Here is a 14,585-nt window from a genome sequence, read left to right on the forward strand (position 1 = left end):
AGAGACAGGTATTGAACCTACCTGAAACCTAGCTTCACCGATAGCTGTCGGAAATAGCATGTAGCGATTGTATAAAAACCGAGTTATAGTTGTGCCAACGATGTTACTCTATTGACTACTTACTTGCTACTATTAATTAGAAAGATTTAGGGCCTAACTTCTTAAAAAAATATTCATATTAATGGCTCTGTAAGCTCAAATCAAATTACATAGTTTTAATCCTGTCTCTTATACACATCTAGATGTGTATAAGAGACAGATAACGAACAGGGCACTAAAAACGAGGACAGAAGAACACATGAAAGATGTAGAGGAACATAACGTTGGAGTAAGAACAAGGGCCGGCAGAAAATCCTCATCTACACAATTACACAAATCGGCTATAACGGATCATATGACGCAAGAAAATCACGTATACCAGACTGGGAGAACATCAATATCCTACACAAAGAACAAGGGTGGCTAAAACGGAAAATTAAAGAATCAATATGTATTAGGAGAAATAAAGCTACAGTGAATAGAGACGAAGGCGCACATCGCCTCTCACACCTATATGATCAACTGTTGAAGACGGCTGGAGCGGCCCGCTACCAACGAGCATCGCAACTGACGAAGCCTGACTGATAGCCAGACGAAACTGTCAACAACAAAAAACAGTGAGTAATATTCGGTTTATCACAAGGAATTATACATATTTATTGCTATTTGAAACCAGATGAAACTATTTACCTACATATATATATATATATATATATATATATATATATATATACATACCCACCCATACATACACACATACACATGTACACACACACACATAAATCCATATATAGGCATATACAAAGCGTTATAAAAGTATATAAAAGAAATTAAATTTAAAGCATAAAAAAGAGAAATATATGTATTACTAGAGCAACAAAGCATTTAACCTGTTTTTAAATCTGATCTTCTATCCCAAGCTTTTTTAGAAAATGTTTTACAATATCTGCCAAATGCAGATTGAACATCATCATTAAAGAGTATTGCTTAAAGGTTTGAATGGCAAAGAAATAATATATATGTTGAAGCTTGCGGTACACCACGTAAGTAGTTCTGAAAAGAATTGTTGTTGAGAAAGTCTCGACGTTTCGATTGAGATGCTTTAATCGTCTTCAGGAGAATAATATCTGCAGACACTCCAAACAGGGAAATGTTTTGGAGTGTCTGCAGATATTATTTTCCTGAAGACGATTGAAGCATCTCAATCGAAACGTCGAGACTTTCTCAACAAAAACAGTTCTTTCCACAACTGCGGTACGTGGTGTACCGCAAGCTTCAACATATATATCATTAAAGAGATTATTTTTTTCCCCAAGAAGAAAATTAATTATCAACATTAGATTCGGAAAAATTATTCCTAGTTGCAGTAGTCTCATTGCAAAGTTCAAGGTCTTGTTTTAAGATAACTAATTCTGCCTCTCTGATTGTATCAAATGATTTACAGTTAAGTAGAAAATGACGAATATCTTTGGTTTCGCCACGTTGGCACAAGTTACACTGACCAGTAATTTCTTTAGACCATTTGCAGGTCTTGCCATCAAGGGGAAATGTGTTGGTCCTTAATTTAAATTTTAGACTTACCCCCATAAAGTTAGTTTTATCAAGCAGATATTTTTCGAGGCTTGGTGTAGATTTCAATTTTGAGTAATATTTAAGAGAAGGCTTTTGGTTAATTTGGTTTTCCCACTCAACGTTGTACGAGTCTGCAACATGTGTATTTACAGTTCTAACAGAAAAAGAATTAAAAGTAAAATTATCTAAATCAAAAACTTGTTCAAATATATTTAAATCTGTACATTTATCAAGTATATTCTTACACGAATCAAGAAATTTGTAATTTAATACATTAAAATTGGATTTCAGTTGAAGCATGCTATGAAGTAAAGTATTTGGCCACCGATTTTCATTCATATTTATTACACGGTTAAGGAATTTAATTTTGTAATTTATGCGTTTTTGACAATGGGGCCCCAGCCTAAATCACCATATAGAGCTTCTTGCGGTGTACAGCGAGGAGCTTTAAGTAGAAATCTGGCCATTTGTAACTGTAGTTTTTCTAAGTCATTATTATCTTTTTTTGAATTACTATGCCAGACTCTACATGCATAATTAATCATACTACGTCCTACTGTACATATTTGTTGGTGTTGTTCTGCATAAAATATTTCAACATTACTATATAGGCCTCATTTAAATGAAGTCACGAACGAGGAATTTATTCACATTTTTATTATGATATATGGCATACATATGCCGTTGATTTGAAAAGACCATGATTTGGAGTTGAACCGCGTTGTTTAGTTATTGTTGCCATACTCAAACAACATCATTTCCTGAAATGGCAAAAAATAATGCATTGAAGAAGTTAATAGAGAAACAAACAGACGATGCATGTAATAATATTAAATGCTCCGTTTACCTAAGATATTATATTTATTTGTTTTATTGTGTGTTTTTTTTTTACATAATGAACTAGACGTTAAACAGAAGTCAATGAATGTTTCAAATTTTACCATTAGAAAAAATCCAGCGATGAGGGCAGCCTTCATCTTGACGTCCAAGTCCATAGGAACTAAAACATAAAAAAAAAGAGTACTGGAGTAGAAAAGTAGTACTGCAGTGGTAGCGGGTACAGTAATAGTTGGTAGTGTGTATTGTTGATAGTAGTTGGCACCGTTGTACCGTATATGATGGAGCGGTTTTTTCTTGTTTTACTAAAGACATGGTCATACAATAAGTGTTGACTTACATTGGATGCTGAAGTTATCTGCCTTGGTAAAACATTCCTTTGCAACTCCAGCCCATTGTTTGGAAATGACTCCAACTCGTTCTTTGCTCTTTGAATCAAGAATCTTTAAAAACAACATTATAGCTTGATTATATTATAATCTAAAGTATTTACACAAAAAAAAGTTATAAACTCTTATAAAAATTTAGAAGGATGGTCATAAAAAGTGTGATTCTGCCTTTATATTTTATCCTGCTGTTCTCAATTCTTGCATGTTAAGCTTCAGTGTTTCCAGTGCAATCATTGTACTGCGTAGCAGTCCCCCGACGCAATCGAGAAGGTTCCCTGGTTCGACCGACCAATCAGCATAAAGCCTGGTTTCCATACAAACGCTCACCATATGGGCGGCAGTTGCTGACAGTTGACGTTAAGGTTAATGAACCCGGTTCAACTTTGCCGATTGCGTTGCAGAGGTGCATTGCTAGCTGCCCGTAATTGGGAAGGTTCCCCGATCAGTGGCAGCTCTAGGATATATTTTTTTGGGGGGCGGGGGGTGCTAAGTTGCCCGACAGGGGGACTTGAGCTCGTAGGCTAGAGCTGGGGAAGGGGTTGAGAAGGGGTCCCCTCCCAAATGAGATATTTTTTAAAGAATAGCAACCTCTAGATGGCCGGAAATGGCACTCAGACTGTGACAGACATGTGTTGGCTTGGTGTGGGCCTATTTTTATATGTTTTATGGTCTGACTTCCAGACAAGCTCTGTTGGGGGGGGGGCTTTAGCACCCCCTGTCCCCACGCTGGCGTCGCCACTGGCCCCGATTCGTCTGCAACGCAATCGACAAAGTTGAACCAGTTTCAACCTTCCTGGCAACTGTCGCCTACTGCTGCTAGGTTGAGCAATGGAAACAGAGCTTAAATCGGAAAGGTTTAACCTGGTTCAACTTAGCCGATCGTGTTGCAGACGTATCGGGATGCATTCCCGATTACGTCGGGGGGCAGCGTGTAGCGATTGCTGTACCGACGATGCAGCGATTGTATTGAACCTACCTGAAACCTAGCTTCACCGATAGCTGTCGGAAATAGCATGTAGCGATTGTATAAAAACCGAGTTATAGTTGTGCCAACGATGTTACTCTATTGACTACTTACTTGCTACTATTAATTAGAAAGATTTAGGGCCTAACTTCTTAAAAAAATATTCATATTAATGGCTCTGTAAGCTCAAATCAAATTACATAGTTTTAATCAGCTGATGCTAATCGGAAGGCCACACCAATTTGTTTAGGCCTACATTAGTGAAAACAAGATTAACCTCAAGAACAAACAACTTTTGCAAATGGTATGTCTGAACTTACATTGATTTCTACATCGTCGGTACAACCACAGGGGCATTGAATCATCCGGCAACAACACGGAGCCTGAATATCAAATACTGGACGATCGTGGGCATCCAACAGCTCAAGGCGGGGGCTACAGTAGAACTTTCTAAACACAAATTAAACATTATCAAAGCCGAAGCGTAAACTATGAATCACATGTAAAATGAATTTTCGGAAATTTGCAAAACATGATTTATTAAGATTTAATTTAGTATTTGATTTTGTTTGAGTTTTTATAATTAAAGACGTAAAGAGCAGTGGCGTATCTAGAATTCTTGAAATGGGAGCGGCTGATGGGGGACAAAGGTGAAGGGGTGAGGGAGCTCGATGATAAGATGAAGGGAAGCTAGCTCGCAAAATATGTTTTCTAACTACTTAAGCGTGATTTTTTGGGGTATGGGACTCCCGCGCGCCCCCTAGATACGCAACTGGTAAAGAGAACAAACCTTTGCCTAAAGAACGCAATCTTATTGCCAACTGGAGCTTCAATGATGATGTCCATAGCGCAGTAATCATTGTCAGCACAACAACAACATCCTTGACAACATCGAAAAGGATGGATTCCTCTCAAAACTTCCTGTAATTTCAAATTAATATATTAATACTAAATAATACTGTAACAGAACAATAACAATGTTTATAAGTCAATCGTGATGCCATGACTGCAACTGCCAATGTTATTTACCTATCCTCACAGTGATTATTTTTAGGTTCGTGTGCAAAACAAAATACATAATTTTTTGTCACCGCGAAGATAACGCGCACTGGGATGAAAATTGAATTGTATTATTGAAAATTACTTTCATAAAACAAGGTTAATTAGAAGCCGAAGAAACTATTTCAAATTCAATATTAAGTATGAAAAATTAAGGAATTCCTTTAATCAATGAACCCTAATAAACTAAACAAACTGAACGTTTAATAGGAATATTGTGGACCTACTTTAAGATTATATTACTTTAATGGGTCGAAAAGGCTCCAAACCTAATAAAATTATAACTGCATGTCGAGTATGACCCTCCACAATCTAAACGGTCTCATAGAAAACATAAAACTATTAATGAGAATAATATCAATAATAATAAATTATTATATGATAACGTTATCATTTACAAAAGTTATACAACAATATATAAAACATTGAAAAACAATTTCAGTACCTGGCCATTGTTGTCTGTGATGTGCATGGTGAAACCGCGGCCTTGCTTACAACACTGTCGCATTAGGCATGAAGACTCTTACGAAGAAAAACACAGATTTATGAAATTTAATTTGTACAGTTTATCAAAAGAAATACATAATTTTTCTCACCGCGAAGATAACGCGCACTGCGATAAACATTAAATTGTATTATTGAAATTTACTTTCATAAAACAAGGTTAATTAGAACAATTTTTTAAAGGATCGTTCTAAATCGTAATTAACATCTTTTATATTGTGTATTTTCAAGAAACGATTTAACTCTGAATAAAATAATAGACCGAAACCATGGTTTTATTGATAAGATTAACACCGCGTAACCAGCGTACGTGTTTACATGGTACGACTGAACCCTCTCTTTGAAGGGCGAACCACCTCTAGGCCTAATAAATTAATTCACCCTCTCCCCTTGCTTAAAAAACTCAAAATGATGGATACTAATTTACCATTTATAAACTACAAAGCAGAGGACCTCTAAACCCTACAAGAGCTCTTCTCTCGGACCCCACAAAGAGGCGTTGGTGCCCTGGACTCCATGGGTAACACCCTTAAACATACTTATCACATACGCCTAGGCCTAATTACCTTCCATCGCAAAGTATATCTGTTGTCCAAGTGTGTTCTTAATTTCATAACGGTTCTTGCTCTCCCATCCACTAAAAACTGTGCAAAATTGAAAGAAAAAAAGTGAAAAGACACGAAGAGACGCTTAGAGAAGAAGCAAGTTACAGTAGCTTAAGTCCACACCTCGAGCCCTTTGAAAACGTTTCGGTACAAAGCGATAAAAACTAAATTATATGACGAGTTTATGTTGAATTTCTGATTGTGTGACACTGGCTGGTTCTGGTTTCGGGTTCAGGGCTGATTTAGGGGGGGGGCGGCCGGCCCCGCTCCCCCCCTTTTTGGGAGGTAAAAAAAAAGAAAAAAGAAAGAAAAAAAGAAAGAAAAAGAAAAAAATTATAGCCCAGAATGCCTCAAATGTTATTTTCGGGTGTCTAGAACACAACAATTTCGCGGGGGCCCGGACCCTGTAGGACATTGTTGTCTCGATAGGCCCAAATTTCGACCCCCTTTCGTTCTCCCCCCCCCCACATCTCTGGATCCGCCCCTGCGGGTTGGTGTCGTCGTATGGTTGTATTTTTGGTTTCTGATGTGCTATTGGTTGTGTGTGCTTGATAATAGTAAGGAGATTGTTGTAGTTATCATTAATATTGTGATTGTTATATTTATTATTTGTTATTGACAGGGATGACCAGTGGGGGAGGTGGGGTGAAAGTGAGGCCGACCGAGATAACACCACCCCAGGGGGTGCGGGTGCATGCCCCCCGAAATTGATGTTTCCTAGTCACTCGAAAATATTTTCTTTTTTTTAACTTTCCAAAAGGGAGGGGGAAGGGAATCCGCCCCTGATTGATAATGTATTTGTTATTGGTGTCGTTATCGGTCTTGCTACTTGTTTTCGTTATTTATTTCATATTTATCATCATCTCCATCAATCATTATCATCATCGTTCTCACCATTATTCTCACCACCACCACCAACACCATCATCATAACCATCACTATCACCATCATCCTCATCATCATCACCACCACTAGCATCACCATCATCACTATTGATATTATTATCCTACCTTCAACGAGCTCAACTGCTTGGTGTATAAGAACCTGGTCAATCTGAGCAAGGTATTCCAATCCACGTGGGATTCCAAAGTCTGTGACTCCTCCAAGTGGGGGAGCAACACCTGATGGTACCACATCATTCACTGATGTTGGCTGTTTTGAAATCTAATACAATAAATAAAAGAATCATCAACATTCAATATGTTAAAGTAAAAGTCTGCTTTAAGTCAAGTCATGTGTAAAAAGTCGTGGTGTTTCACAAACAATATATATATATACTGTCTCTTATACACATCTAGATGTGTATAAGAGACAGGGTTAATTAGAAACGGAACTATATATAAAAAAAAATAAAATAAAATAATCCCAAAATTGGTATTCTTATTAGCTTTGCTAACTTTAACCATGGAGGAATAAAATAGATTTTATTTTATTTTATTCCTCCATGCTTTAAAACAGCAGCCTAGAGAAAGTAGAAACTTTATCAAATATGATAAAATTTTAACGATTGCCAGGGTCTGATGTTATGACCCATGGTAAAAGAAGCCCATTCTTATGTCAAGGAAAAACACAATAGATTTAGGTTACTTTGCAATGCGTCTATTAGGTTTTATCGTCAATGCAACATTCGTAAGCCTACTTATTTTACATGATAATAAACAGCTAGTAATCCAAAGGACAGTGCTTATAAAAATACATTTCGATTGTCCAGCAAATAATTCAAGTCATACAGGAAGTTGTTTTGTTTTGATCATTGTGTTTCGTCAATAGCCTTCTGTTCAAGACTTTTGTGCCGCCAAGTTCTATCTCTGTATTTTGTTCTGTTCACTGTGATTCGTAGCATTCTTAACTTTACCGGGGTATTAAAAAGTTGGTGTATCAACAGTGCTCATAAAAAATACATTCCGCTAATTTTCCTTACATGCTTACTGTATAGGCCTACAGGCGGAAAACTTTTGTATTTTGACTGATGAACCTGTTAACAGACTTGCCACAAGTCCGAATTAAATTAGGTATGACGCGCACTAAGCGCAATAAAGAGTGAGTAACCCAAAATTAGGGCCTGTTAAATTGATGACACGTCTACACGCAAATTTCCTGTGACCCAATTTTGGGTCATGAACGTTGGTGTAGGCCAAGTACAATTTAAAAGTAGGCCCCTATAATTTTAAAGTTCTATCTTAGCGAAGAAAGATGTATAACAATTGCTTTCAACTCGGCTGAGATTATCTTTGGCCTGTCAGATTAACTATAAAAATAATTTGGCCCTTCAAACAAATTAATTTAGACCCAGGGTCCTATATAATATTTTGATTGTATTGATAATTTAATACACTGAAAAACCAACTTGTGTATACACTAAATATAAATGATCAAAATATATAAAATATGTTATATTAAAGTTTATTATATTACATTCTTTATTCAAACTTTTTTTGATACATGAAAACAAAAACCAAATATACAATCAGGCTGATGCACAACATAACAGTAAGCACAATCAGACAAAAAAGAGAACTGTAAAAATTGGCACCTATCGTTAAGGACTGGCAAAGTACTAAAGCACTCTGACCAACTGACCTGCCAAACTGTAATACTCCCAAGAAAGTTGGGAATGTGTAGCCTACATAAATGTTAAAGGTATATAGGCCAAGCATTATATACTAGTTAAGGCCAAAAAATATATATCTATCATCACTATCTTCTTGAATTTTTAAATATGGTAGGAATGTCAATTTATATATCTATGCTTTTTTGTATTACAGATATCATTACAAATAATTATCATCATCATCATCATCATCAATATTATTATCATTATTAATAGGAGAACCATAATTATCAACAGCATCATTATCACTACTGTATTATTATTTATTATTTAAAGAACAATTATAAAAGTACACTTTTAATGACATAATTAATGCTATATCTTAGCAACTTGCTTCGTAATCGCATAATGATTAATATACAAATCCAGTCTCTGGGAAGGCAGCAGTAATTAAATCTCTCAAAAATACAGTGTATAGCAAACACCATTACTGTATATATTTTTTTGTATACACTCTATATAAAAAAATGCCACTAAAAAAATCCCTTTGTGACAAAAGCACAGATCTACTGAGTGGTAAAAGGGCACTTGCTAAATATCATCACTAACATAATGTGCAATCATTTAGGTAAGAAATTAAAATGGCCAAAACTCAGTCACTTAAACCAGAATTTTGAACTATGGCAATCGGTTGATGCTTTACTTCTGTGTCTGGCAATTTCCTTGCACTGGGGCCTGTTGTAACCTACTGCAGCCAGCTGCTGACCATATACATATTTGGTTTACAAGTTTGCATGCTTAAAAAAAAACAAAAGATGCACAGACCTAGTGAGTGATGCTAAGATAACTCAATAGGAACAAAAAGGGATGAATAATGGGAATTATTTGTGAAGTGTGGTGAGAGCATCATCGAGTGCGTTGACAATCCGAGTTACATTCTCTTCATTACAGTTGTACCCCATCAATCCGATCCTCCAAATCTAAATAGGTAAAAAATAAAATACATCAAAATTACATCGAAGTTCACTATATAATATAAAAGTTGGCCAGAAGGCAGACATCTTTCTAATTGATGATTAAGTCATTAAATATAAGTTCATGTTACTTAAGCTCCTTAAGTGAAATTTAGATACATATTTAATTTTTTTATCCTTACTTTATCTTTTTTTTAATTTATATCTTTATTATTGTCTTTATTATCTTTAAATCACAATTATTATCATTATTATCTTTCGTGAAATTAATATTAATTACCTTGCCAGCTGTCTCTCCAAGGCCTCCAGATATTTCAATTTTGTACCTAGTAAAATGAAGCAATGCATAATTGTTAACTGCAATATTTCCTTGAATAATAATATTTTATTGAGACTGGAGCTCAGAGGTTAGAATCACTCATGAGAATTAGTTTATATAACATATTTTTAAAATTCTGTAACAGGTGAGCTACTTCCAGCTCTCTGAAACAAACATCTGAATTCTCAGCCACTTTGAAAAAGGCCTAGAGTCCACTCAACACAAAATTTAAGAATGGAGTTCAGCGCTTCGGAAACGCGGTCAAAATTTCGGTTCAGATCAGATGTGAATGCAGCTGAAATCTCATTTTTTTCTTTGTACTTTTAGCATGTTACGGTATTTTAAAAAATTTATATCTTTCCATTTTAATTAGATTTTGGTTCATATGCATTTAAATAATAATAATAATAATTACATTTACAAAGGCTATATACATTTTAAAAGAGTGTTTGATTTGCTGTTGAAGGACCCAAAGTTAAAAAATCAAATGTTTAACATACTTTTTCATTATGTAATCAGTAACTTCTTTCCAGTTGACACCATCAGGAACCTCTACTGCTGTCACTGTTGGTAACCTCAGAGACTTGACGAAAAACAGTATTGTGCGTAAAAATGAAGAAAAATGTATTTGTGTCCCATGAGGGCCGAATCTTGGCGATTATTCATGGAGGCACTATATCATTGGATTATAAGTAGTGTGGGTAATTTAATAGCATGCATCTTCCATATGTGGTCTTTTACTATAACATTTTAATACCGTATAACATCAATTTATTAATTTCGACCTTCCTCCCCAGCTTCCCCCTTGTTACCATTGGGCGTGTTCACCCAGATTATTTATTACTTAACTGGTGTTATGATTATTACATTATGTTCTATTTTATAAATGATAAGTTAGTTTTACAACTCTTTTATGTTCATGATGTATTATAACACACTGAAGTTTAAGCATGTGTTCTTTGAGTGTTAATGTACAATTTAAATGCCAAGTCAAATAACTTACCGTAATTAGATGTACTGTACTGACTACAGTGTATCAATCTTTTAGGCAGCCTGTACATTACATTGAATAAGACTATGTACAAGTTATTGGCGGCTGCCCATTTTATGTATCTATGTATTTATTGTTTTTGTCATTCGTTATTAAAATGACAATTTCCTTCAATAATTGGTTGTTAATTTTTCCTAATGTCTTGACTGATCTCGAGTGACATGAAACACTCTTTTTCAATATATGATAATTCAAACTTTGTCAAAGCTAACTTGGTCTTTTTCTCTTCGGCCTCCAAAAAATATATTTGCTTGATATTGACCCCTTGACAGAATAAACTTTGTCAACAACCTGCTAAATCGGAATGGTCTGGCATACACTATGAAATTGTCTGTCAGATTTTGAAAATCACTACAGTGTTTTCATTGCAATCGTTTTACTGCGTAGCAGTCCCTGACGCCATCGAGAAGGCTCCCTAATTCAATTGACCAATCAGCATCACCGAAAGCTGTCAGCGATAGCATGCAGCGATTGTATGGAAACCAAGCTTAAGCTCCTGTTAACATAGACACAATACAACATTAGGTCCCACAGGGCTCTGCTTACACCTTTCTATACTTAACTTACCTCTTCAACCAACATAGCCAGGCCTTCTCTTAAAGTGTAAAAGTTGCTTATTGGTCCAGTATGGTGATACCTGCAAAATGTGTTAAAATAATAATTAAAACCAATATTTGCCAATCAAATGTAAGGTAATTTTTGCCCCAAGTGGATGTGCATTATTCTTATAGCCAAAAACTAGAAATAAAAAACAAAAAAAATAGATAAACAAGGACCTTAACGAAAAACAGGGATAAAGGATTTTGAAAAAAACATAACTGGAGAGAAAAGCCTAAAAAGAGCATTAAACAAAGGAACCTTATACAGGGACAATGGTGGAAACAAATGGCAAAGTAGGAGCAATGGATTTTTCCATAATCACATAATCCACGCAAATACACATAATCTGCGCAAAACTTGACCGCCCCATTTCTAAACAGCATTAGCTCAAGAATTTAAAGAAGTAAGCTATAGAAGACTATATATTGTAAGAAAGCTTAGGAATTGCTCTTGGCATTTCTCAAGCAGCCATCAACAAATTGTTAGAAATTGTTGTTTTTATTGCTAATAACTTTGCAATAAACAAACAGTTGTGTAATTAAAATTTCACATATAATCACTATGTCTATAGATATACAATCCTACAAAATTTCAAAAGGGTACAACAATTTATTGCAAAGTTTTGAACATGCAAACTTTAACTCTAATTGTCTACAAAAGTGAAAATTTCATGTTACGTTGTTTTGCCACAGAACAACCGTATAGTTAAATAAAAGCTTCAATGAAACTCTATATAAATAAATATTGTATTTTTGTTGTTACCTTCTTGGTTGGTCATCAGCTCCCCAGTAGTTTCCTAGTTCATTCATGTCAAAATAATATGATAGCACTTTGGTCTTTCTAGATGCAAGCTTCTCACTGAAAAAAAAAACCAATATAAATGAATGCATTCTTCAATATCATTGTTATTATGATGTGCCAATATTTTAAGTATTTTTGTACATACAGAATAAAATTCCAAATTTTGGTTACTATCAATAGCTAAATTCTTTGGATCTGTTTGACTGGCTAACTTGTGAGTAAGTCACTGTGCACTCAACCATGAACATCTTCATTGTCATCCCCCTCACTGCAAAATCACCCTTCCCCAATTGTTCATTTAATTATCCTGGATTTTCCCCTCACATTTGATGCAGCTCAATTTCATTCTCAAGCTGCTTTCTTATTGATTCGGCTAGGTTGAATAATAAAATTTAATATTACTGGGCCACCTTTAGTTAGCATTTTTTTTTATAAACTTAGTATGCAGAAGAAAACTAGTGGATTGTCTCTGAACAAGAAAGAAACAACTTTCTTTTAATTCAAAGAGTCTTTGTAATTTAAATGTCCTGAATATATAATGAAAAGCAGAAGAGAATTTGCAAGAGCAATAATAAAAAGGAGCTAGAAAATAAAATGAAATACATTAAAAAAAATAAAAGAGCTACAATTCTCACCATGCTTTTTGACTGAATGATATTGGCGCTGTGCCTGGTGGGCATCCAAGCACCTTTTGAGATCCTGTATAAATCACATCAACGCCTACAATATACAATTATAACGACTGACTGACCCTATAGACATTATAACAATTGATTTGATTATTATCATCATGAACTTTACTTATCATATCTCCTTTTATGATGACCTATATTTATTACACTGTTTCTGGTTACTGTTAATTCCACCTCATTCTTACAAATGTACGTTTAATATTACTCATTTTCTTTATTTTTGGAGACAATGGATGTCTGAAATAAAATTTGAACTGAGTTTAATTCCATATCTGGACGTCAATAATTGCTGTCATCAATTGCCATCAATTCTTGTAACATAAAAAATGCCATACAAAGGTAGATCCAGCAGACTACGAAAACAGCAATCTAGCAGTATTTGTATTACATAACATACTATTTTATAGAAGTGTGTGTGTCTACAGTGAATGAACTTGTTATTAACTAGTTTGTGTGTTTTATAGTGAAATGTTTTGCTTTCAAAATAAACATATGTTTACGTAAACATTTGCAAAGAGTGTCAGCAAGGCATGAACAACGATTAGGACACAAAAAAACATACCCCAGTCATCAGCAAACATGGGCAGCCCTCCTAAACTGGCAACAGTGTCAACAAACAGAAGACAATCATGTGCATGACACACTTCACCAAAGCCCTCTATAGGCTGATGTAGTCCAGATGAAGATTCCCCTTGAGTAATGAAAAATGCACATGGTTTGTGTTCCTTCACAGCCTGCAAAACATGTATGTACTCATTTTATTTAATTTGTTTAAAAATTATATTTATTAAAGTCTGTGGTTATTGTTACACCAGTTATAAACATTGTAATCGGAAGCGGTTCGGCGCAGCGGGAATGGGTACCTTGTGGGATTACCTGCTCCTACGCTGATTACCAGCACTAACACTTAGCATGTGTACCCAATGACCAGGGAAAAGAACTGCAAGAAAGAGGTGCATTATAAATGCCCGTACCAGTTCCAGTAATTTGATTGGATATTATTGCATGTAAGGATTGGATTAGGACAATATTATCTAGTCAGAATCAGGAATAATGGTGTAACTACAGCCATTGCCTTTTTTAAATGTGAATTTTAAATGTTTCTGGAGAATGTAAACCTACCGTACCTGAGCCACTTCCTCTGGTGTGAAAATTTGCCCTGCAGGCTTTTCCAATAAGCGTACATCAGCACCTGAATAATTAAAAATTATATATATAATTGATATAAAATTATACACATTAATTATTATATACCATAGTAGTAACTCATGCCAGGGTATTAAGGTCCATTTGTCTGCCTGAGTTTTTATACATGAATGAAGATATGGCAAGACATTTTTGTATTTTTATTACTTGTAAAAAACATGCTTCCCACCATTAATCATTATTTCTATAGCTAAAAAGTCATGTAGAATGAGACTTGTGGTAAGCCTATTTAATTTGTTTCTTGTTCTGGGAACGTGAAGCCCATGGAAGCTTTGACAATTTAGGGATTTGAAAAAATTGTAATCAATTTTTGACCCCCACAATCTGTATAAATATATCAACTAAGGCAGTTGCAAGGTACACGGTACTGTACGCTATCTTGTTAATTGTAAGGTATACTGTACTGTACCTGTCTCTTATAC

General features: G+C 35.0%; 2 protein-coding genes across 2 annotated transcripts in view; both read right to left on the reverse strand.

Annotated features, from left to right (window-relative positions):
- Positions 1–1,241: 1,241 nt before the first annotated feature.
- On the reverse strand, positions 1,242–9,295 carry LOC117100641 (phospholipid scramblase 1-like). The gene is made up of 9 exons (XM_033240440.1): positions 9,287–9,295; positions 6,980–7,133; positions 5,931–6,008; positions 5,306–5,382; positions 4,592–4,722; positions 4,122–4,251; positions 2,789–2,891; positions 2,553–2,611; positions 1,242–2,372 (listed from the first exon to the last, which is right to left on the reverse strand). Exons 1-9 carry the CDS (start codon positions 9,293–9,295, stop codon positions 2,337–2,339), a joined length of 777 nt encoding a protein of 258 aa, XP_033096331.1. The 3' UTR covers positions 1,242–2,336.
- LOC117100649 (serine--pyruvate aminotransferase-like) overlaps positions 8,357–14,585 on the reverse strand; it is a gene marked incomplete in the record, with an annotated part of 6,920 nt that continues 691 nt past the window's right edge. Inside the window, 9 exon segments of the mRNA XM_033240451.1 lie at positions 8,357–9,500; positions 9,775–9,820; positions 10,314–10,463; positions 11,062–11,114; positions 11,432–11,501; positions 12,227–12,322; positions 12,901–12,985; positions 13,520–13,691; positions 14,085–14,149. Of these exon segments, the coding sequence (XP_033096342.1) occupies positions 9,402–9,500; positions 9,775–9,820; positions 10,314–10,463; positions 11,062–11,114; positions 11,432–11,501; positions 12,227–12,322; positions 12,901–12,985; positions 13,520–13,691; positions 14,085–14,149 (836 nt within the window).

Source organism: Anneissia japonica, unplaced genomic scaffold (genome assembly GCF_011630105.1).
Source record: "Anneissia japonica isolate Jap-2015-1 unplaced genomic scaffold, ASM1163010v1 scaffold4446_len648930_cov198, whole genome shotgun sequence".
NCBI lineage: Eukaryota > Metazoa > Echinodermata > Crinoidea > Comatulida > Comatulidae > Anneissia > Anneissia japonica.